Here is a 26,008-nt window from a genome sequence, read left to right as displayed (position 1 = left end):
AATTTTCCAACTTTTATGCTCTGCTTCCCTTTTAAACATAAGTTCAAATTTGAAATCATCTCTTTGTGAACACATACAACTGTAAGCTGTCAGGAAAAGCAAGATCACCTCTTGAATGCTTTGCTACTTAGAAAATTATTCTGCCAGATACCCTAAATCATCTCTCTCAAGTTCAAAGTTCCACAGATCTCTAGGGCAAGAGCAAAAAAAAAAAAAAAAAAAAAAAAAAAAAAAAAAAAAAAAAAAAGCTGCTAATTTATTTGCTAAAGCACAGCAAGCTTGACTTTTGCTCTGGTTCCCAGTAAGTTCTGCGTCTCCATCTGGGACCACCTCAGCCTGGACTTTGTTGCTCACATTACTATCAGCATTTTGGTCAAAATGATTCAACAAGTCTCTAGGAAGTTCCAAACCTTCCCTCATCTTCCTATCTTTACCTGAGACCTCCAAACTGTTCCAAGTTCCGCCTGTTACCAAGTTCCAAAGTCGCTCCCACATTTTCAGGTTATCTTTATAGCAATGTCCCACTACCAGTGCAAATGATCTGTATTAGTCCATTCTAACACTGCTGTAAAGATACTATCGGAGACTGGGCAATTCATAAACAAAAGAGATTTAATTGACTCACAGTTCTGCATGGGTGGGCAGGCCTCAGGAAACTTACAATCATGGTGGAAGGTGAAAGGGAAGCAAGCACCTTCTTCACAAGGTGGCAGGAGAGACAGCGAGAATGCAGAGGAAACTGCCCCTTTTCTTTTCTTTTTTTTTTTTTTTTTTTGAAATAGAGTGTCTCTCTGTCACCCAGGCTGGAGTGCAGTGGCACGATCTCGGCTCACCGCAACCTCCGCCTCCTAGGTTCAAGTGATTCTCCTGCCTCAGTCTCCTGAGTAGCTGGGACTACAGGAATGCACCACCACGCCCAGCTGATTTTTTGTATTTTTAGTAGAGACGGGGTTTCACCATGTTGGCCAAGATGGTCTCGATCTCTTGATCTCTTGATCCACCCGTCTCCGCCTCCCAAAGTGCTGGGATTACAGGCCTGAGCCACTGGGCCGGGCCAAAACTGCCACTTTTAAACCATCAGATCTCATGAGAACAGCCTCACTATCACGAGAACAGCATGGGGGAAACTGCCGGCATGATCCAATCACCTCCCACCGGGTCCCTCCCTCAACACACGGGGATTACAATTCCAGATGAGCTTTGGGTGGGCACTCAGAGTCAAATCATAGCAGCTGCATAATAATGTGTCAGTCAACAAGGGACTGCATATATGACAGTGGTTCCCTAAGATTATAATGAAGCCGAAAAATTCTTATCATCTAGTGATATCATAGCTGTCATAATGTCATAATGAAACACATTACTCAAATGTTTGTGATGGTGTCGGTGTAAACAAACACTACACTGCCAGTTGTATAACTATATAGCACATAAAATTAATTATATATAATATTTGATAAGGATAATAATGATGTTACTGGTTTATATATATATATACTATATTATACTTTTTGTCATTATTGTAGGGCTTATTCCTTTATTCCTTATTAAAAATAGTTAACTCTAAAGCAGTTTCAGGCAGGGCCTTCAGTAGTTATTCCAGAAGAAGGCATTGTTATCATAAGAGATACAGCTCCATGTCTATGCTTGCCCCAAAGACCTTCCAGTGATACAAGATGTGGAGGTGGAAGACAGTGATATTGATTATACTGATTCTGTGTAGGTCTAGGATTATGTGTGTGTTTGTGTTTTCGTTTTTCAAAAAAATATTGAAAAGTGAAAATAAAAATTTTAAAAACAGAAAAATACTTTAGAATAAGGATATAACAATATTTCTCACAGCTGTAGAATGTATTTGTGTTTCAAGGCATGTAATTACAAACAAAAAGTTAAAATATAAAGTTAAAAAATATATAAAGTAAAATAATATAAGTTAAAAATATTAAGTAAAAAAGTTACAGTAAGCTATAATTAATTATTGAAAACATATTTTAATTAATTTAGTGTAGCCTAGGTGTACAGTGTTTATAATGTCTACAGCAGCACACAGTAATATAGTAGGCCTTCACAGTCACTCACCATTCAATCACTAACCCACCTAGAACAACGTCCAGTCCTGCAAGCTTCATTTATGTCAAGTGCCCTACGCAGATGTACCCTTCTTTTATCTTTGATATCATATTTTCACAGTACTTTTTATGTTTAGACATGCAAATATGTACCATTGTGCTACAACTGCCTACAACGTTCAGTGCAGTAATATCATATACAGGTTTGTAGCTATATAATATACCATATAGCCTACATGTGTAGACTAGCCCATCTTGGTTTGTAAATACACTGTCCTGTTCAGACAAAGACAAAATTGCCTAACAACACATTTCTAAAACTGTATTCCCATTGTTAAGTGATGCGTGACTATAATAAGAAAATGGCTCTTCATAGATGGAGATAAGGGTGAAAGGATTGACTAATCAGTTTATCAGGGAAGAAGTTTACTAAATAGAGTAATGCTGGATGTTAGGATGTGCATTATTTTGTTCGTGCATTATTATTTGTCATTAAGTACAGGATTGTTACTTTCCAGCACAACAGATGTTCTCATCAGATGTTGGTATCTCATCAGATGTTGGTAATAGCCATTACCAGAACACTGTCATAATGTGAGTTTTTGATGCAAAAAAATTACATATATATATATAATAATAATCCTAGAGAAATAGCAAGTTATAAAAAAGTAATAAAAACAAGTTGTTCAGTATTTCTGAAGCCCAGAATAAATAACTGAGTCAAAAAATCGGATGCATTGAGTAAAAAATAATGAAAAACTTATCAAGAATATTTTTAAGTAGAAAAAATTAAGTTACCTTCCAGATAAGAAGAAGACATTAAAGGAACTTTAGACCCTGGGGAGAAAAACAGGGTATATTTTGTATTTTAAAATAATGATCACAAAAAGGTTGAAGAGAGGAAAGAAAAACCAGTTTTCTGTCCTCTTTACCACCTCTCATAAAGTGCAGCAGATACTACAAAATGATGAAAAGCTTCAGGAGTGAAAGATTTTAGAAATACTAGCACGGCAACAGTCTAAAACAAAAATGGCACAAATGTCTTAACCATTTTATATACTGTATATTATACTGCATATATAATATACAGAATCTAATTTGTATATTTCCGATTTCTTTGGGATTTGCTAATTTCATGAACATTACGAATTACTTTATCTTCTATGCAGTACTTCCTTTTCAAATGTTAATGTGTATTTTAGCCATAAATATTCATAAAATTAAAAAATGATGAAAAGTTTTATATTTTTCTTAACTTAGTATTTGACAAGTCTATGTTCCTGAATTAAATGTGAGAAAATGAAATGGTTTCAACAACAATGTCCAGCAAGTGAAGCAATTCAAATATAAGATTAAGTTCGGCTTTGAGGTCTGTAATATTGTTTCTCTAAATTTCCAAGTTTTCTAACAATAAATTCTTGAAGTTTAAGAGAAGGGAGGTGAAGGATTGAAAATGAAGGATGTGGAGATAAATGAAGCTCATAGTAAAAATTGCACAAATAGTATACAGTGGCAGAATTTGAGACTTTTCTGTAGATCTTGCCACAGGGTTCCAGGAAGCTACCACAAAATAAAGTTCTTAATAAAAATGTGAGCTCCAATTGGGATTTCCCATGGTGATCGGTAGGAATGGAATTTACTAAACTTCCAAAGAAAGTTTACTAATTTAATTAGATATTCTGAATATAGTAATACATTTCTAAAAATTATTACCACTTTTTCCAAAGATATTTTTGTTACCCTAAATTGTTTTACCTGTGTTAATAAAATTAACACTAAAAAACAAAAATTAGTGGAATAATTGTAATAGCTTTCAAACACAAATACCAGTAATCCTCATAGCTCATACGCAGATATTTAGGCACAATCTTTATAACATAGTCAGTTTCAATGCAACCCTGACATTATGACATAGTCGTCCTTAACATATATAGGCTCAGAATAACATCCCCTTTTGATTCATGTGGACTTCTGTTGCACCCTGGAGACACTTTCTTGAAGTAAACCTACAGCTGAGATGCCTCTCCATGTATCAGTTCTTACTTCTGTTCATCCCATCTTAGGAAAGGAACTAAAATAATGAGGAAAGAAGGAGTTAAGAAAGGGAGAAAGAGGAAAGCTCAGACTTTGGAAAATAACAGGAGTTTCGATGTTGTCTATGCCTAGCATAAAATGAAGATCTGAAGTGAGACTCTCAACCTTTTTATTCATGCATTAGTATTTGGCATTAAGTACAGGATTGTTGCTTTCCAGCACACCAGATTCACATACAGTTAAATGCGTGCCCTATAAAGCATTTTTTAATGAAATACCAAATAAGTGATTTGAGCTTGCCTTCTTCTCAATTCTTAAAATGCTTGACATTAATTAGAAGTACCATATCCATATAAAAATTTCCAATATCCCTCTTTTTCGGGCCGTGTGATCTTAGTTTTTATCAAATGAGAAGAGTGAGATTATAGCTACTGACATAGATAACTAAAGAAATATGGGGATATTTTTAAAAACTTAAGTAAAATTTAAAGGTAATATCTTCATATGTATGTTAGCTAAGTTTCATTTAAGCATTTCATTAGTAAAACAAAATATATTTAGTTAGTTGTACCTTGATAATAGGGCATGGTTTTTGAAAGTGTAGTTTTTTCTAAGAAGTGTGTATGTATATGTGTATCTATATCTATATAACTACCTATCTATATATTTATATAAACTTGTTAAATAGTACTGAAACTTTGAGGTGACTGTCATCGAATCATTGTAATTTCCATTTAAAATTGAAAACATAAAATCAGAACATTAATATAAAAATAAAATAATTTGAAGAAAACATTCTTTAGAATTCAAATTAATATTATAAATAAACATTGTGTTTTATTATATCTTCTTGATTTAGTCAAACAGTCGATGTGTTTTCAAAAAACACATTTCTCCAAGCCAATGATCTCTTAGTTTCCACATATTAACTAAAGCAAAAAGGCAGGGGAAACATCAAGCTATCTTTATATTTATGTTAAATGCACTTCATTATTTTCCAGCATTGTAGATGCAACCTTGGCTATAGCAGTTCTCTTAGTGAGCATTGTTCTTTGTTCTTAGATACACATTTAAAATATATGCAATTATAGACAAATATAAACAATTATTCAACAAATCAGTAGCAATTCTGTTTATATTTATTTGTTAATCATAAACTAATGTTTGTGATACAATATGAAAAGTAATTATAGATATTTAAGCTGTTTTTCAAAAACTTATAAATTAAATTTTAAAATTATATAACAATGAAGCTACTTAAGAATGATTTAATCAACCACCTATACAGTTCTTTCTTAAATTAATCTTAGGAGAGCTATTATATTTTTTCTTCAAAATGAAAATATAATGACATACTATATATTAAGTTTGCACAGAATATCCCCCCACTTGCACTTTCTTCACATTTTTTTCAGATTTGTATTTTCACTAAATGACTAATATTCTCATAGCCCTGTAAACTTTTATGCTATACTAGAATGACAAAAGAAAATTATTTTATACAAGGGAAAATATCTATTATTTGAGCCTCAGTGGCAGCAGTATCAGCTATTTCATAATTTTTTTATGTTTTGGCAAGTATTCTCTTCTCTTTCAATGACCTCAAATTTAGTGGAACAAGTAAATTGTATTCATTTATTTTTGCAAGCTACTTTTAATACAAAAGTAAAAAATATATGATAGCCACACCCTTACTAGCGTATAGCTGTCAAGGTAAGACTAACTAAATTATCTAGAGGGACGACAAAGGGAATTTCAAGAATCTTACATCATTTCTGACAATTTGGCTTAAAGAGAAAAACTGCAAGGTAACTTTAAAAGTCATCATAGAAATTTTTACATATTTCTATTTATCATCAGGTTTATACTGCTGAAGGGAGAGTAAGAGAATAGGGCCGAATTTGTTTTAGAGTAATTGTTGGCTAGGTTTCAGAGAACTTGTCAGTAGTATTCAAATTAACTCCTTATTTCTTTTTTTTTTTTTTTTTTTTTTTTTTTTTTTTGAGACGGAGTCTCGCTCTGTCACCCAGGCTGGAGTGCGGTGGCCGGATCTCAGCTCACTGCAAGCTCCGCCTCCCGGGTTCACGCCATTCTCCTGCCTCAGCCTCCCGAGTAGCTGGGACTATAGGCGCCCGCCACCTCGCCCGGCTAGTTTTTTTTTTTTTTTTTGTATTTTTTAGTAGAGACGGGGTTTCACCGTGTTAGCCAGGATGGTCTCGATCTCCTGACCTCGTGATCCGCCCGTCTCGGCCTCCCAAAGTGCTGGGATTACAGGCGTGAGCCACCGCGCCCGGCAACTCCTTATTTCTTGAACAAAGTTGCAAAATTGATCTACTTCAAAATGGTAACAGTTTAAATGGGAATTCATTTGATTCTCGATTACTCAAATGTATTAGTTCGTTCTTGCATTGCTATAAAGAAGTATCTGAGACCGAGAAATTTATAAAGAGACGTTTAATTGGCTCATGGTTCTGCAGGATGTACGAGAGGCATAATGCTGGCATCTGCTTAGCTTCTAGGAGGCCTCAAAAAACTTAACAATCATGGCAGGTGAAGGAGTAGGCACTGCACATGGTTGGAGAAGGAGTAAAAGAGAAGGGGAGGCACTACACACTTTTATCAACCAGAGCTCACTATCATAAGAACAGCACCAAAAGGATGGTACTAAACTATTCATAAGAAACTACCCCCATGATCCAATCACTTCCCACCATGCCCCACTCCCAGCATTGGAGATTACAATTTGACATGAGATTTGGGCAGAAACACAGATCGAAATCATATCACAAAACAACTAATAAATGGAAGCTGAAAGACCAGATGAATCCCCAACCAGAGACCCTGTTGCCTTGTTGTTGAACTGAGAGTATAGAAAAGTTCCCAGGTGCTAATAGACAATTTACAGAGTATAATAGTTGCTCCTGAGTTGGCGGAATATTTTAGATATTTTCTGCAAAGAGTGGAACAAGATGATTTAACTATTTTTAGGATACTAAGGTTTGTAAAATGTCCTAATTTGATACGGTAGTTATAGGATTTAAAGTGTCACAATTATTTCACATATTTAACTCCAAATAATTTTGTGATCAGTCTAATCTAAGCACTTTCTAATATCTTCAGCTATCATGATGATTGAACGTTCATAATTTTATCAGGAGGAAGGAGTAAAATATGCTGCTGTGAGAAGCCAGGCATTAGGAAATTTGGCTTATAGTCCCAGTTTTGCCACTAATTAGGTGTGGTCATTCTTTATAAGTCCCTTCTACTACTAAAATGCTAATATATCTGTAAATATGCAATTATTATAAGGTCAATTCAATGGAAGTAGAAAGGATGAAAAAAATTCAGAGCAAATATTTTCTTCATCCTCAGATATGCACTAGTTGTGAAATTATAGCATATGTACTTGTTCTAATCATTTATAGCAAGTTCAAGTGTATCTACAATACTTAATGTAGAAATAAAAGGAAATCTTGATCAGGTGCAAGAAGTATACAAATTGCTACCAAACTTTCTTCTCCACTTTATTAAGATCAGACAAGTGCTTCTGAACGGTGATTATTTAACATATTAAATCTCTTAATCAGATTCATAATTTGTAAAGAAGGGCTTAATTTTTCATCCCATTTTCCACCTTCTATTCTGGCATTAAACTTTCTACGTTTGCATTTCAAGAGGTCTTGAATCATTAACCCTACTTCCATCTTAGTTATCCTGAATAGCTTCTATACTGTTAAACACCAGGTGATTCATGCCAAGTTGCTGTTTTGTAATTACTCTTAAAGCTTTTATGAGTGGTTGTATTTTTTCATTCCAACTTTATTATGAAATCCTTCAGGGAAGGACCTCCATTTCTATTTCTTTGCCATCCTTGCACATAACATGTAGGAGGGGTGGAAGGTTAAATTAATGCTGTTGACTCTATTGTTTTAAGTATCCACCTGGTCAACATGTGGGAACTTGTAAGTCACAGATTCAAGTCTTAGATTTATTTCTTTCACGTTTACCATTATCAGTATATCAAGTGTTGGGTTTCTGTAAGAATCCTGATAAACTGGGCTGTCAGGAGTTAATAAAGTGTTTTTTGTTTGTTTGTTTGTTTGTTTTTTAAGTTTGGTTCCTGAGTCAATATTACCTGAGAAGTTTGTTAAACATTCAAATTCCTATGTTCTACCCCCAAACCAATAAGTCAAATTCTTTGGTAATGGATAGTGAATAATTACATTTTTAATGAGCTCCCTACATAATTATTGGGCATAGTGAAGTCCAAGATCTTATTTAGCAATGTCAGGAAAGAGAATTGTCCCAGGAGTAGCTACATTTACTAGGGTCTCTGAAAATGAGCTGTCCCCATCATTCTACTCTGTTATAACCTTTATAACTTTATACATTTAACAGACATGCTTTCTTTTATTCCTGCTGAGTTTCTAACCTTGGTTTTCCATTCTTTTTTGTGTCACCTTTATCAGAGATTCCTATTTCCGGCTTTCTGGTCTTGACTAGATAAACTGACCATCACTCCTAATTGAAACTCCCTTTACTTAATAATCTGGTTTCAATGTTCTTTATCCTTGGACTATACCCTGATTTTTGTTAAATCATTCATTGTGGCTCTACAGGAAACTCTTGAATTCCTTTCCCTCATAGAAGGTTTTTACTTAGAAATATTGGGAGTGAAAATAAGCAAGCTCATTACTAACAATGAGAAAACTGAGTAGGTTTTATGATCTAAGCTACGTGTTTGTTTTAAGGAGATGAATTTTCATCACACTGTGCTGGCTACTATAATTATTTGCTTATAGTACTTGCTGAAATTTGTAATATAGTATCCTAGTTGCCCAATTAACATGGAACATGAAGTGCCTCTGGATTAAGGCATTTAAATTATATTGACCTAAATGTTTTATAATTGGATATTACATCCTCAAAGAAAATGAATTTCTTTATTGTCTTATCAAGGTACATTTTACTTTTTACATTTGGCATAGTCTTTTTCAAAAAAAGGATATTAAAAAGTATGGTTTTATGTCTCCAAATCTTCTCTGAGATTATCTGCTATGTCCAGCCATTTTTTGGAAAACACAATAATGCAGTATCATGACTGTTCTGGGAAACAAACATTTTCTTTCTGAAGCATATGCAGTCTATACTGTAGGGCTCACATATAGAGAATGTAATGGTAAAAGATCAAGATTAAAGACGCTATACTCTCCTAGGGAACTACAGAAAAGTAGTTTCTGATTGTTCTCATGACTAGGTTTTTGTCAAAAGGAATACTTTTCTCTTCCAGTTAAGGTATAATATTAATCATTATATTAATTGTACTCAATTTGAGCATACTAAAACTTTTCTGTATTACTTAGTCACTAATTGTAACTCTTCTTTTTCACCATTTTGACTTTAAACCTTTACACTAGAACATTGAATGATGCACATAGTACCATTATAGCCCTGGAGTATTTTGAGTTGGATTATGAATTAACATTTACTGGTGAGTTTCATAATTTCCTGTTTTTGTTATAGTAATTATCATCTTTTCATTTTTAGTTGCAGTACTCTCTTAAGAATTTCATGTAAGGCCAGTCTAATAGTCATAAATTCCCTTGGCTTTTGTTTGTTTAGGAAGGTGTTTACTGTTTCTTCATTTGAAAAGGATAGCTTTGCTGAATATGAGATTAGTGGAAGACAGTGTTTGGTTTTTTTTCCTTTTATCACTTTGATTATATAATTGCATTTTCTCCCGACGTGAAAAGTTTCTACTGAGAATCTGCTGAAAGTCCAATGAGTATTCCCTTAAATGTGATTTGGTTCTTACCTTTTGTAGCTTTTAGAATTCTCTCTCTGTCTTTGATTTTTGACAGATTGTTTATAGTCTGACTCAGAAGCGATATATTTGGGTTGAACATAATTGGAAACATTTGAGCTTCCTGAATCTGGATGATCGTGATAAGATGTCATACTTGGAAAGTGTTTAGCTACCTCGTTAAACAGGTTTTCTGTGACTTTCTCCATCGCTTCTCCCTGGAACACTCCTTTTTTTTTTTTTTGGAGTCTCGCTCTGTCACCAGGCTGGAGTGCAGTGGCGCAATCTTGGCTCACTGCAACCTCTGCCTCCTGGATTCAAACGACTCCCCTGCCTCAGCCTCCTGAGTTGCTGGAACTACAGGCATGCACCACCACAGCGAGCTAATTTTTGTACTATTAGTAGAGACGGGGTTTCACCATGTTGGCCAGGATGGTCTCAATCTCTTGACCTCGTGATCCCCCTGCCTCAGTCTCCCAAAGTGCTGGGATTACAGGTGTGAGCCATGGCGCCCAGCCTAGAACACTCTTAAACTGTGAGTTTCTTTATTTAATGGTGTCTCATAAGTCCTGTAGGCTTTATTCATTCTCTTTTATTATTTTTTTTCCTCTGAGTTATTTCAAAAGCTTGCCTTTGAGTTCAGAAATTCTTCTGCTTAATCTAGTCTATTATTAAGTTTCACAAATTGTTTCTCTAATTTTTCTGAATTGTTTGTTTGATTTTTTTTGGTATCATGTTGAGTTTCCTTATAATCATTATTTTAAATTCTTTTTCAGGTATTTTGTAAATATTCTTTCTACATTCCCTACTCTTTCTAGGCTTTGGATGCCCAGGTCTTAGTTTTACCGTCAGGCATAGGCTCCTGGCAGCCAAGGTTGTGATGCTACAGAATTTCATTCTCCAGTAATCTGCTACTGGAAACTTATTATGTTTCTTTGTATGTGTTATGTTTCCTTGCTTTTTCATGTTTCTTGTGTGCTTAGGTTGGTATCTGTGCATCTAGTAGAACAATTGTTTTTTTTCCCAATTTTGTGAGTAGCTTTCCCAGAGAAAGTCTTTCTTTCCTACGGATGAATCCTAGAATGCTACTTTTATATGGCACGTGTATCAGTGGTCTAGGCTTGGAGATCTGGGATGGCATTGTCACCGTTTTGCTGGGAAGTAAACACCAGGCTGGTTGTCATGCTGGATGTGTGTGGGTGGAAAGCTCTCCAGGGGGTCGGAACAGCCATTAAACTGGCCATGAGGCTGGGCATGGGCACACACATATATGTGCGGGTGTGGGAAGCTGGCATGTTGTTCAGAAGATTCTCTGCTGTGCAGGTCCAACTGTTTCCTAGGGAGGAAAGGGTCACGTGGCTTTGGATGTCTAGGTCTTCGTTTTAACATCAGGCCCAGGCTCTTGGCAGCTAGGGTTGTGGTGTTGCAGGCACCCATGTGAATGTGATAGAATGATGATGAGGCCTCAGGGACAACAAGTATAAGTGGCTATTGGCCTCCAATGCAGGACACACTGTAATAGTGAGTCCAGTTTCAAGATGGTGCTATGATGCAACAGCTTAGGATACAGGGTTGCAGAAGTATATTTTTAAGAATGTTCTCAAAAGCTTGGAATCTTTGATAGTAGATTAGGTAATACATGTCAAGATGACAATTAGTGTAAATATAGAAGTGAGGTGTTTCTAACTGGCTGGGAAAACTTCCTTGCAAAAATCTCATTCACTAAAAATTGCAGATTATTTTCATCTGTTGCTCAGGAATTTAAACGATACATTTTCCATTGTTTTCATTATTTCATTTCATAGTTTGATAGTTTTCACTGATTCCTCATTGTCTACAACAGTACTTCTTAAATTTTCTTGTAAAATGGAACTTTTTGAGAACTTGAGGAAAGTGAATGGAACCTCTCCCTCAAAATATTCACACACACAATATATTTTAGAGATTTCTTGAGGATTAATAAGCTCTGACTTCTAAGAAAATGTTCAGAGTCCCTATCTTGTCTTTTAAGAGCCTCCATAATATAGCTCTGACTTTCTTCTTCAGTCTCCTCATTTTGTACTCTTCTCCAATATGTTTTTCATTTTGACAAAACTGAAATCTTCCATTGGAGTATATATTAAACTTCTCTGCTTCATCACGTTTCTCCCTAGAAAGGCAATAGAAAGGTTTTTGCTTCTTCCTATAATTAATTCTTTCCCATAGCTGCGTTAAAATGTGTCCATTCATCAAGCTTAATCTCAAGTTACGTCACCTCCATGAAGCATTCCAAGATTGTTCTGGCCGGAAAGATGTTCTTTTCTTTGAATGCCTATGGAGCTCAATGACTAAGCAATTTAAAGTATTCTTACAATGCACTTCTTTTTCACAGTCATGAAACCTTTCAACTGAATACACTTTATCTCTCCAACTATGCCATAAGCCTCTAGTGAAAATTAGCACAGAATATTTACCTTTGTACTCATTTGTGTGAGTAGGAAACCATAATGCACATAAATGAGGGCTCAATAAATAATTCTTGAATGGTGGAAACATCTTAAACAACTGAATTTTGGCATGTTGCAACATACTTCAGACTCAATTAAGTAGCTGTGTCGCTTACGATTTTATGCGACAGTTGGTTGTTACTCATGCATTGTTTTCAGTTTTGTTACAGGTACTGTAATCAACATTAACCGGAAAAGGACACCTACGTCTCACTGTGCTGATAGCAGTCTAGTTTTACAGGAAAAGGGTAGACAAGAAATGTAATAGATAGCTTCCCTCTAGTGAGCTACCCAGGGCTTGATGAAGAACCAATTGCTTATGTCATAGAAGTGCCAAGAAAATTGCAAGGTATTTAGTATGGCTACTGATGAAGAAAGAGCAATAGACAATGTGGGGAGGAGGGCAAGACACACATTTTGTACAGTAATATTTGAAAGCATGCAAGGGATGATTCATTGTGACTAATAGTGATAGGCTAAGAAAAGTTAACCGGAAGTTACAAAGGACTATGAATTCACTGCTGATCGTTTCAATAAATATGACAATTGATATGTGGTCTCGTTCAGTACAAATGATAGTATTAGTATAATATATATGTAGTGATTTAGCAAATACATACTTTATAATTTAATTATATTTTATTAAGTATATATTAAATTATTAAAATATATTAAATTTATTAATTAAATTTAATTAAATTTAATACATAATTTATAAGTTACCAGAGTAAACCTTTATGTAATGGTTAACGTTCAAAGTTTCAATGGTGCTCATTTAATCCTAAAACTGGAAACTATTTGATTTAGGTTTTCTCACTTCTAGTCACCTTTTCTTAGATAGTTTTTAGTCTACTTGTAAAATCTTATTTCTCAAACAAACACCATAGCTGAAAATTTTCCATTCTTCGTGGTGAAATGATTATCTAAATGGAATAGAAACACCATAAGTAAGATATACTCAATGACTACATTTTTCTTTTAGCATAGGAAGATGATAAAAATTTTTATATAATAAAGACTGTCTTGTATCTGTCATTGTTTTCCTTTTGAGAGATAAACCATGGCAACGTAAATATTATTTTAAAGTAGCAGGCCATATTTTTATTTGAAAATACGAATACATATATACCACTTCATTAGTGTCTGTGGAATCCTCAGTAATTAAAAAATAAGTTTTTCTGTTATACCCAACTGTGATTTTATTAGTTGCTACATCCTTAAATTTGATTTACACTGAATGACAGCCACAATTAATATCATGTTAATCAGATTTGATACTGCATGTAGTCACTAGATGTTATCAGAACTTTAGCTAACTTCCATAGGATTGCCTTTAGGATATTATCTTGTCTCTAATGTGTAGGACTTATGCATTAGAGGCGGTAACAGTCCATTGATTTTGGCTCAGTATTACATTAACTAGTTGCCAACGAACACAAGCAAAACAAATGACAACCAATACCCAGTTTTCCCAATTGGATGGTCTTATATTGCTGACTTAGGAAATCGATTCACTCAGACAACCCTTGCTAAAATATTGCACTTTTTAGAAAGAAAACCTGTGATAGTTTAATCGTCGAATAGAGTCCCCACATATACTGCACTCAATTTATTTTACTATTAAAATTTTGCTGGTATGGTAAATATGTTACAATTAAGTAACCAATATTCATACATTATTATTAACTAACGTCCATTTTTATTCAATTTCCTCAGTTTCCACCAAAGGTCCCTTTTCTGTTACACATCACATTTATATTTCATGTCTCCTTTGGCTCTTCTTGACTTTGACAGGTTCTCAGATTTTCTTTTTTGATAATACTGACAGTTTCAAGAGTATAGACCAGGTATTTTGTAGAATGTCCCCCTATGTAAATTTCTCTGATGTTTTTCTCATGATTAGATTGGAATGATGGGGATGGAGGAGGAAGATAACAAAGGCAAAATATTATTGTCATTACATCACACTAAGTGTACACACTGTCAACATGATCGAACAATATTTTAATGTTTAAAATGTTTAACTGACAGTTAATAATTGTGCTTATTTATGGGGTACAATACAATGTTTTGATCTATGTATACATTAAAAATATTCAATAACCTAATTATCATATCTGTCACCTCACCAATTTATTTTTATTTTTTGGTGAGAATGTCTAAAATTTTAGCAATTTTGACCACTTTTGATGTTAAACTTGCATATCTGGCTAAGTTCATATTTGTCAGGCTTCTCCACCAACCATGTAAATTTCCACTTTCCTGTCCTTCTTTCATACCGTACTCACCCTTTGGAAAGAAGTCATTATGTGCAGCTTACACTTAAGGCTCAGTATTCTGCTCGACCTCTTTGAGGGCAGAGTGCTGGCATAAATTATTTGAAATTCTTCTGCACAAAAAAAATTGTCTTTATTCTTTTATTTATGTATTTATATTTATATATATATTTTTTTGAGATGGAGTCTCACTCTGTCACCCAGGCTCACTGCAACCTCTGCCTCCCGCATTCAAGCAATTCTCCTGCCTCAGCCTCCCGAGTAGCTGGGATTACAGGTGCCTGCCACCACGCCCAGCTAATTTTTGTGTTTTCAGTACAGACGGGGTTTCACTATATTGGCTAGGCTGGTCTCGAACTCCTGACCTCAAGTGATCCACCCGCCTGGGCATCCCAAACTGCTGGCATTACAGGCATGAGCCACCATGGCCGGCCTTCTCATTTACTCAATCATTTATTTATATCAGTATGGACTCATGGGTGTTTATCTTATCTTATGATTTGCAATCCAATAGTACTTCATTTTGCTATTTAAATTATTCCAGTTTTGGCTATTGGGAGCTTTTTTCATTAATTCCTGTGTCCCTTTGACACACCTGCATCATTTTTTTGAATACTTATTTTCTGGCACTACAAGATGTTTCAGGTTCATCTTTCAGAATGTTGATTTTGACTCGATTTTTTTAACTGAGGATCCAGTGTTCCCCAGTGCTCCTCCTTGATTTCAGTTTTTCCTTCTCCTTTAAATAAAATAATTTCACACTGGTATGAATACATACCTATACATATATGTGTACATATATGTATAAAACCCTGCAATTATTTTCACTAATAAAGTCATATGACTTATAATGTCTTAAGGCATCAACAGGATCAGCATTAGGGACCAGAGTCAGAAAGAAGACATACAAGTTTCCAGAAAAGTCTTTTTTTTTTTTTTTTTTTTTTTTGAGACGGAGTCTCGCTCTGTCGCCCAGGCTGGAGTGCAGTGGCGCGATCTCGGCTCACTGCAAGCTCCGCCTCCCGGGTTCACGCCATTCTCCTGCCTCAGCCTCCCGAGTAGCTGGGACTACAGGCGCCCACAACCGCGCCCGGCTAATTTTTTGTATTTTTAGTAGAGACGGGGTTTCACCGTGGTCTCGATCTCCTGACCTTGTGATCCGCCCGCCTCGGCCTCCCAAAGTGCTGGGATTACAGGCGTGAGCCACCGCGCCCGGCCCAGAAAAGTCTTTAAAGTACAAAGTGACTGAACATTTGTGCAATTTGCAACACGTCAATATAATTAATATGCTGCTCTTGACATCACTAATTAATATGCTGCTCTTGACACCACTTGCTATATAGTACAATGCATTTTGAAGCCTTTATTTCTGTTTCCAAATGCAAAAATTAAATGATGTCTTTCACATACCAGAAATAACAACTATGTTTAATCCTAAAAGCATACGTCTCCAAAGTATCACCAAGTTCCTTAAATGGCAGTCCCCAAATTTTCAAATATTAAATATATTTTAATGAATGTTAACTTAATTACATATGTGATACCATACTGTCAGGAACGAGACATGAGGACCACGGTACCTCACCCTCAGGATTGAGGCGATGAGTAGCAAGGATTTGAAATCAACCAGCAAAGGTTTCATCTCTAAATATGTTAGGAATCTTTGCAATAAATTTAAATTTTTTGTCGTAATGTTCTAAATGTAGTAAGGCAATTGAATAACTTATGTAATTTTGTGTGGTGTGTTTTAAACCATAGGCGAAAAGATTTAACCTTAACCTTTCTGTAAATAACAATATAATTGTAGTTCATTTCTCATTCTTTCATTTGACATACAAGTCTCTACCGAATAATGCAGTGTAAAGTTAAGTGAAGCAGGTCTAATTCTGAACTTCAGAAAATTACACTATTTTCACCTTGTAAGAAGATAGGCCACAACAACATTAACAGATATAATACCTGGAGAAATACCAATTGTAGATGTCAGCAACAGTTTCACATTCAAAGTCTTCCCTTGGGGGCCGGAGAAAATAAACGTAAAGTACTCCACGCTTGGCGCACAGTGAGCGTCAACAAAAGGTACTTCTTATTTTTAATGTTGTATTAGTATTGCTTTGTTACTGTTACCTTTCCAAAGTCATTTCCTACCACTCTCTCTGTTGAGCACGCTTCTCCAGATGCACTATCAACCACACTCCCATCTCAGGCCCCGTGAAATTGATTTCTCCCTGGAAAGCACTCCCTGCAGATACCCACATATCTCATTTTCTGCTTTATCGGAAATAATTTTACAACAAGTTTCACTGTTTTAGACTTAGAATTTCTCTTATGCATGAATATTTCCCTAGCAGATATCAAAACAGATGGGTTTGTGGTAAGGATGAAGACCCACAATACATTTGACCCTACCTGAATCGTTTTGTTAAAAAAGGCAAATACACTGTCATGTGTCTATTTTCATAAAGGGGAGAGGTCTCTGTACGAGGCACGTGCCACGCTGCCTGAATAGCCATATCCCCAGAGGGCAAAAGAGCAACATGGTTACAGGATGGCTGGAAAGTCACCTCTGGGGCCATGGACCATGCATGTGATCCTAAAATCACTATAATGAATAACAGGGCGGGACACAATTTTTAGTTCACCGGTTGAGGAATATTTTGAACATTAATCAATGGACTCTGTGGGGACATGTGGCATTGATTTATATAGAAAACCATATATGGTGGTTAAGTACTCCCTTGGCACAGGAGAAGTAACCTCTCATTTGCTTCAAATTCTTGAGTCAGACATTCTGTCTTTTCTCACTTCATTTAAATATCTACTCAAATACTACCTCATCCAAAAAGCCTTCTCTATCTGAAGGAGTGCCCTCTACTTCACTCTATTCTTTCTAATTAATTTTTGTCATATTATATATAATCACCTAAATATTATAATTTGGTTTATTTTTATTGCCTCTCTCTTCCCATTAGAATGTGTATTCAATGATTCAATGAAAACAGATTCTCTGTTTTGATCCTGTTTTATCCCTAACATCTAGAAGAGTGCCTGGAGCACAACGAATGCTCAATCTTTGTGGAATAAATTATTAATAAATTCTAAGTCTTATTCATCCAATCCTACTTTCTCTTGGACAGCAACATATACAATAACATCTGCTCATTTTTTCTAGGCAAACCTCACTTGAAACTTGGAAAGGGCTCTAGTAAAGAAAGAATGGAGTCTTTACTGGCAGTGCACAGATGACAAAAATATTTAAAGTCACGTATCAGTACAGTTGGTAGGTTGTGCAAAAGCCTGAAACCCCAACAGGTAAAATAAGGGCATGGTCCCAATTCCTGACAATTCCTTAGAATTAAACAGCTCTGTAAATGTCCAATTTTGTACTGGGGCATGTTCTTGGCCCATAATGGTTCATTTGCATTTTATGCAATGTCTTCGAACACAAGAGGAAATCAGACATCTCTCTTTCAGCAAATGCAGTAAGCATGATTTTTCATGTTAACACTGTGACATGTCTGTATACTTATGCAATAATGCTTATGAGCAATTGCAAATACCTATATATATGATTTCATAATTAAATATTCTGTCACACAGGAAGCATAATCATAATACAGTGTTAAAATATGTGCTCTTTTTGTTGGAATGCTATGGTTGAAATAAGGAAAAGACACTTGAGCAAGGTAGTTATGGGGAATCAAAGATGCAGAGTTAGTGGATAACTAGGACAAAAGTAAAATGATAATTGAGCACAGGTCTCTGATGACCAGCATACTGGTATATGAATACTGACAGTGTGGAATCACAATACAGAGCTGTTCCTAAATGCTCTATGTACTTATCATTCAATTGCATATGAATATATTTGGATTTTAATTTTCCAAACCAACATGTTAACATAACTTTAAGAATGTTGGCTTTAAGATCCTTTCCAGGACGAACTGTGATTTATTCTGTTGTATTGCATGTTTGCAATTTAGTCCATTCTCTATTTATTCCCTATAATATTTGTAGAAATCAGGGTGGCTTAAAGAGCCTTACTTTGCTCTGAGCGTCATAGCTCATCTTGTACGAGTATGATAATTCTGCACACTCACTACTGTTTTCTTTTTTAAAAAACCACTGGAGTTATATTGAGCGGATGTCAGCCTGCTGCCAACTTGTTAGGATCTTTTCTTCCTGCCCCCCAACATTGCTGAAGAAGAGAGGCACTGGACAAGCAAGGTACCAGGAAGCTCCTTCTCAAATGATGTTGCATCAAGACAGGAAGATTTAGAATGGGTAAGGAGAAGGTAATAAACCATTGTATTTCAATTAATAAGATCCTCAATTTAGCCCCCTCCTGCCTAAGATATCCTTGGCACACCTCTAAAACCATTTCCTGTATGTATGTTAAGAAAATGTTAGCTCTCCAGTGAAACCATAGAATAATTAACAAGGCATCTCTTTAGAAAATAAAAAATGTAAGGAATGAAATCAAAGGATAAATGCCCTTTTTAAAACTGTCACTTGATGACGCTTTAAATTTGACATTTTATCTAACACTTTTTCTAACATGTATTTTATTGTAAATATTCTCATACTAGAAAATTAATTCATGTATTCTCAAATAATTTTGTTCCAAGGTCACAGTTGGTAATTTAAATTTCTCTACCACAGAGTTAAATTCATTTATTAATCTCCAAATTTAGCAGTTTTAAAAAATTGTTCTTGGTGAGGAGAACAAATTTGAAAGCCTGCTGAATTTAAAATTATGGACTCTATATTACTCTGAGAGTCTTATTTGCTGTACCAAATGCAACCTGCAATCCCTACAGTTACATAGCATTTCCACGGACAAGCACAAAATACTTAGGAAAATTTCACACATACGTGCCTTATTTCCTGAGAAGTTTATATGGCAGACCATCTAACATTATTATTAATGTCATTTCACAAAGTTTCTTCTGCATGTTTATATTTCAACAAGACTGAGTTCCAATAAAGGCATCATTTTGCTGTAATGTTGTTAGGCTGCCGCTTCTTTTGATATTCTGCTTTGAATTTATGAAAGCAAGAAACTGTGAGGTTGTTATTTTGGAAAACTTATATAAAGAAGTGAATCTGCCAGTCCTTCTTCTCTATTTTTATGTAGAAACATAGTATGCCAAATATACAGGTTTCCAAATAAATTAGCATGTTGAACTACTATATGATCTAAAATGCATAAAAACACTTCTTTTTCTATGGCATTACTAAAAATTAATTACATTGCCAATATTATCAACTGTGTCTAAAACAAGTTGGGACTATAAAAATGTCTGATAGTGAAAAAGCAAAAAACAAAGAGATGAGGATACACTAGGTTAAGTTATAATTGACAGTATTAGAGAACAGAACGTAATTTTCCTGCACTCAAACAATACCGGTGGGCATAAAAGTAAAGACAAAATCAAATGTTTTCGGAACTATACCCAAACTACACTATATAGTCACTGTTTATTCAATTTTCATTTTATGTAAAAGCTGAAATGCTCCATTTCCCGCTTTAAGATCACATTGCTGTAAGTAGCATCTTATTACCTGCTTTATGCAGAATATTTTCATGCTTGCGAAAACTAGCTATGAAAGTAATAAAACTTGAAATGAGTCTCCCAACGCCAGATATTCCATATCGTCACATAAAGATAACACACTTTTAAGACTCAATATAGCAACTATGTACTAAGGAAACAGATAAGGATGTGCTGATCAGTCACAGCTTTTATTTTGTCAAAGTTGGCCTAACTCAATGTCAGAAAGAGTTTCTGTGATTCATAACACTTGTACAAAGAATTGCATTTAAACATCTGAGCCACGGAGTGTATTTATAGAACATTCGTAATTACAATAAACACTTCTTAGAATTGAAACAGAATTCTTAATGAAAATAGAAGTAAACTCATAACCCACACCCCAAATTTCCAGTAATTATCAAGACGTATTCGTTATTGCTGTTTTCTTTTATAAACTTAGAGGAAACGGTTTCTGAGAGACCCTGATTGGCTGAACACAAACTCAGAGATTATTATAACACTTTCTATTTAAACCCTAAACATGAATTGTAGAGGTTAAGTTAACTGAAGTTACGGCTTTCAGTTATGTGACCAAAAACTCTTACCTTGCTGTAGAATCTTCTATATTGTCATCAGCCATCATCTCCAAATCTTGTGCGCGTTTCCCACAAGCTTCTTGGAATAAATTCTTCTCTGGAACTGCCTTAGGAGTATCTTCATTTGCTTGAAAATGTACTATCAGATTATGTTGCTGCAAATTCTGAACGGCTCTCTGATGGGCAGGGGCCGGTCCTGGCACTGGTGCCAGTATATTGTGGTGGACAGGACTGTTGCTTTTCTTCAGTCCGTTTCTGTCCCGAGAGTGGCTCTTCAACCTGCCCTGAACCGGGGTCCCTCTGTGCTCATATCCTTCCTGCTGAAGACAGCTTCCAGTGTTGGTGGAACCTTGAAAAGGATGACTAAACCACCTCCAGCGTAGCCTTAGGATCTGTTTCACATCAAACTCTTTCTTGCCAGACACTGACATTGTAGCAGGAGGAAAGACAAAAGCCTTCTCTCACAGAAAGGAAACGGAGCCTTTGTTATCTCTTGTTTTTCTGCCTCTTCTGTAGAACTAACAAAAGCACAAGTGCCGAGAGCAGTCTTTCTTGCTTTCTCTCCCCTCCCCCACTGCCTATGATACACTGTGAATACTTGTAGCCTTCTAGCAGAAGCAGAGGGCTGCAGCTAACCGTGTAGGTGGGAACCCATGCTGACAGGATGATGAGGTCAGACCTTAAGCAAGTAAATCAGCTTACCACAGGAAAGCAGCCACCACAACACTCTCCAGCTGTTAGATTTGCAGGCTTGTAGTCCTCCTGCTCGGACTTGCAGATATCTAGTCCTGCTTCTTCAGTATCGAAGTACAGTAGCTGCAGTAGAAACCCAGGCAAGTGAGCCAAAGAGAAGTGTTTAAACTTACTTTCTTCTAGATGCCTTCTACTCACGCCTCCCCTGTTAGATTCATTTCTCAGTAGCCCACTTCTAAAAATGTACCACTTTGTTCCATGATAATGTGCGACAGAGGAATTCATTATAATCTATTTTGAGATTCCTTTTATGGAAACTTTGAAAATGGTTCATTAAGGGAAAGCGTCAGTACCCTCATGCGGGTTTGTAATTAGTTTTTTACAAAACTAATCTGAACATGTGAAAGTCTCTATATGAATATTTACCTGAAAACTTGACGAATTTTAGAAACATAAGATAGCATTGGTTACCCATGATCACTCACACAGAAACACACCATTTGGGAATGGAGAAATGATATTTTTAGTCCACATATGGAGGAAGAAAGCAGTGCTTTTCCAAGCTAGTTACGTTAAAAGATATGTCTTCTCTCAGTGACCGCAGCTTGAAAATGAATAGTTCATTCTGGCTCCATGCCTGGATACACACCTTCTTATCATGCCCTTTACTTTCACAGGCAGTGTTAAAGGTTTGTTTTCTTTGTTCAAAAACCCTTATGAGAGGATGAACAGAGTGTGTTTTGAATGAACTCCAAATCATCATACTGCTCAGGAATAACTGTGCCCAAAGCACTTTGAGATCTGAAGCATAATCACTACTTTGCACAGATGTACATGTTTACAAAAGACAGTCATGTATCAAGAATGCATTTAGCACTGACATTTTGAAATTCAGTTTGTTACTTTATCCAGTTCTCATGTCACACATACAGGCGATAAAGGGGAAATTATGCTAGCGTATGCCTAGAAAGAACACTGAAGTTGTAAGATTTTGCTTTTAGTTTAGCTTTATGGTTAATGAGCTGTGTGACCTTGGACAAGTCACTTTACTTTTTTGCATCTCAATTTCTTCATATATATTATACAGAGTCTAGACAGATTTCTATGTTTTCAAAAGCACTCAGATGCGATGGATTTAAAAACAACTGAAGAGAGAATAAAATGAGTCTCTCTAAGTTTTGATAGGCATTTTATCCGTGGTTTTCTTTGAATTCAATTATACCTCTCCCTTTCCCCTCTTGTTTCTGTAGGTGTGATGGTTAATTTATGCATCAACCTGACTGAGCTATGGGATGCCCAGATATTTGGCTAGTCCGGGTGTTTCCATGAGGGTATTTTTTTTTTTTTTGGATGAGTTTAACTTTTAAATTGTTAGACTGAGTAGAGCATAGTCTCCTCTCTAATTGGGTGAGGCTCATCCAATCAGTTGAAGGCCTACATAGAACAGAAGGCTAACCTTTCCCTCAATAAGAGAGAATTACTCTTGCCTCACTGCCTTCTATCTGGAACATGGGATTTCTGCCTGTCTTTAGACTTTAACCAAAACATGGCTTCTTCCTGGATTTCAAGTCTGCCAGCATTTGGGCTGGAAATATACCATTGGCTCTCCTCAGTCTCCAGCTTGCCAACTGTGGATCTTGGGACTTGTCAGGCTCCATAATCATGTCATCCAATTCCTTATAATAAATCTGTGTGTGTGTGTGTGTGTGTGTGTGTGTGTGTGTGTGCGCGCGCACGCGCGCATGCGTGTGCACGTGTGTGTACATGTAGAGGAAACAAACTGTAAATATCAGGCAGAATAAATAAAATGTTGTAACAGAAATGTAAACAACATGTGGTAGGAGCAAGATGAAGTACTAAATTATCCATCTAAGTAACTGTAAATAATATCTTTTCATATATCAGGAGTCTATAACCTTATTTTTCTAACATGTTCTTTGAGCTTGTTATGATTTAGATATAATTGGGAATTTGCCTGCGTACCTCTTACCATAAGATGAAGATGAACTAATATCTGTCAGAATCTAAACTTTGATAGCACAATGTTCTGTAAGAATTTACCAAGAATGTGCTTTTTCACTGTATGCTGAATATGGTCATTTTCCTGGATCTTAAGGAATCATAGAATGACTAAGAAAGTTTTAGGTCTCCTAGAAAAAAACAAAAAGAATAGTATTTTTATGAAACATGAAGACTCCTTTTACATTTCTGTTTACAAAAGAAAGATTTAAGCATATTCAAACAGAAATGAGGAAAACGTCTGTAAGGAAAGGAACCATGTCTTATTAATAATTTCCTTCCCTTTGCCTTACTATCTACTTTGCACCTGGTCATATTTGATCTATGCAGATTTAATGCATAACAAATTCTAAGTGAAATTCTTGTATTAGTCAGGGTTCCCTAGAGTAACAGAACTAATAGGATATATATATATACTATATGTATAATCAATTGTACATAATAATATACAATATAATATATAATAATATATATTATATTGTATATTATTGTATATATTAGTTATACATATAATGGAATATATATATTCCAAATATATAAATATAGAAGTTAATTAAGTATGAACTTACATGATCACAAGGTCCAAGAATGCGCTGTCTGCAAGCTTGAGGAGCAAAGACAGCCAGTCTGTGTCTCAAAACTGAAGAACTTGGAGTCCGATGTTTGAGGCCAGGAAGCATCCAGCATGGGAAAAAGATGTAGGCTGTAAGTCTAGGCCAATCTCACCTTTTCGCCTTTTCACGTTTTTCTGCCTGCTTTATATTTGCTGGCAGCTGATTAGATTGTGCCACCAGACTAAAGGTGGGTCTGCCTTCCCCAGTCCACTGACTCAAATGTTAATCTCTTTTGGCAACATCCTCACAGACACATCCAGGATCAATACTTTGCATCCTTCAATCCAATCAAATTGACACTCAGTACTAACCATCACAATTATTATCATATAAATTTTTTTTTTTTTTTTTTTTTTTTGAGATGGAGTCTCGCTCTGTCGCCCAGGCTGGAATGCAGTGGCGCGATCTCGGCTCACTGCAAGCTCCGCCTCCCAGGTTCAGGCCATTCTCCTGCCTCAGCCTCCCGAGTAGCTGGGACTACAGGCGCCTGCCACCACACCCGGCTAATTTTTTTGTATTTTTTAGTAGAGATGAGGTTTCACCGTGTTAGCCAGGATGGTCTCGATCTCCTGACCTCGTGATCCACCCACGTCGGCCTCCCAAAGTGCTGGGATTACAGGCGTGAGCCACTGCGCCCGGCCCATATAAATTATTATCATATAAATTTACTTTATCAATGAACGCCAGAATTGTAAAATAAAAGAAAAATGCAAAATAGCTATGGGACTAAAATACCATCTAAATAATTACAGATTGATTATACAGGTGGGGGAATAAGCCTACAAACCAGTTGAATATTTAGGGCAATTTAAAAGCCATGAGCTTTTCGATATTGTATTTTAGCAAAACCCTGCATAGCAAATTAAGTTCGTCAGCTACTAGGACACTATAGTGGATAACATTATTGAAAATTACTTGGGAATACTTTGTTTTATTTCTTTCCCATAATTATCTGATTATACAACACAAAGAAAAATTACATAGCCAGACATCTGTGTATTAAAAGCTACACATTAACAACCTTTTCATGTGCTTAAGTGGAACTATTTCACTTGGCATGAGATGCATTATCCAGCACTAAAATAGTCAAAATAATAGTAATATATAATTTTGAAAGGTTGTATGCTAAGCACACAACTCTTAAAACAAGTCTGTCCTAAATCACCGCATCAAAAATCACTACAAAATTTTGAACTATGTAAAAAGCATTAATGTTGACTCATGGCTCAAGTCACCTCAGCAAAAAGAGATCAAATAATGGAAAAAACATTGCTATAATAAAACTCCTTCCATTTACATCCACTTATTTAGGTAAACAAACATTTTCAGCACTCATGTCTGTAAAAACAAACAAAAATAAATTAACTGATGCTGACTCCTGTCTTATTCTTCCTCAATAAAAATTCTATTTAGAGTCAAAAAATTTAAAAACTAAAATTCATGTATTATTTTTGTTGTGAAAATACTATAAGGTAATCAACAAAATACTTTCAAGTAAAAATATGTTACGAAATAATTATCTTAGGAAACTGAAATGAAAATGTGGATTCGAGGAGAAAAGAAACTATTTGAAATTTCTGCTGCTAAAGAAAAACATGTCATGTATTATTGAATGACAAGGGTATCAAGTCACTACAATTTTTAGATTCCATTGAATATATTTGAAAAAGTAATTTAAAAATTTATTTTGAAATACTAACGTTTAAAGTATGGTAGAGAGTGCATCTTTTGACACTTTAAAATTATGATGTAATATTTCAAATGTGAGCTTCATATTGTATCAGACTCTACATAATTTTTCAAAACGTTTTGTAGAGGATGTGTGGAGCAAAATGTTTGAAGACAATTCCTGACAGCTAACTTAAGTTTGAAAGATTATCA

The 26,008-nt window shown here is 35.4% G+C and overlaps 1 protein-coding gene across 1 annotated transcript in view; it reads right to left on the bottom strand.

Annotated features, from left to right (window-relative positions):
• KLHL4 (kelch like family member 4) overlaps nucleotides 1–21,324 on the bottom strand; it is a 167,942-nt gene extending 146,618 nt beyond the window's left edge. The window contains exon 1 of the mRNA XM_005594074.5: nucleotides 20,811–21,324. Coding sequence (XP_005594131.1) covers nucleotides 20,811–21,232 — 422 coding nt within the window. The 5' untranslated portion in view covers nucleotides 21,233–21,324. The remainder of the gene's footprint in view (nucleotides 1–20,810) is intronic.
• Between the last annotated feature and the right edge of the window lie 4,684 nt (nucleotides 21,325–26,008).

This window comes from Macaca fascicularis, chromosome X, assembly GCF_037993035.2.
Source record: "Macaca fascicularis isolate 582-1 chromosome X, T2T-MFA8v1.1".
Taxonomy (NCBI): Eukaryota; Metazoa; Chordata; class Mammalia; order Primates; family Cercopithecidae; genus Macaca; species Macaca fascicularis.
This window is presented reverse-complemented; position numbering and strand designations above follow the sequence as displayed.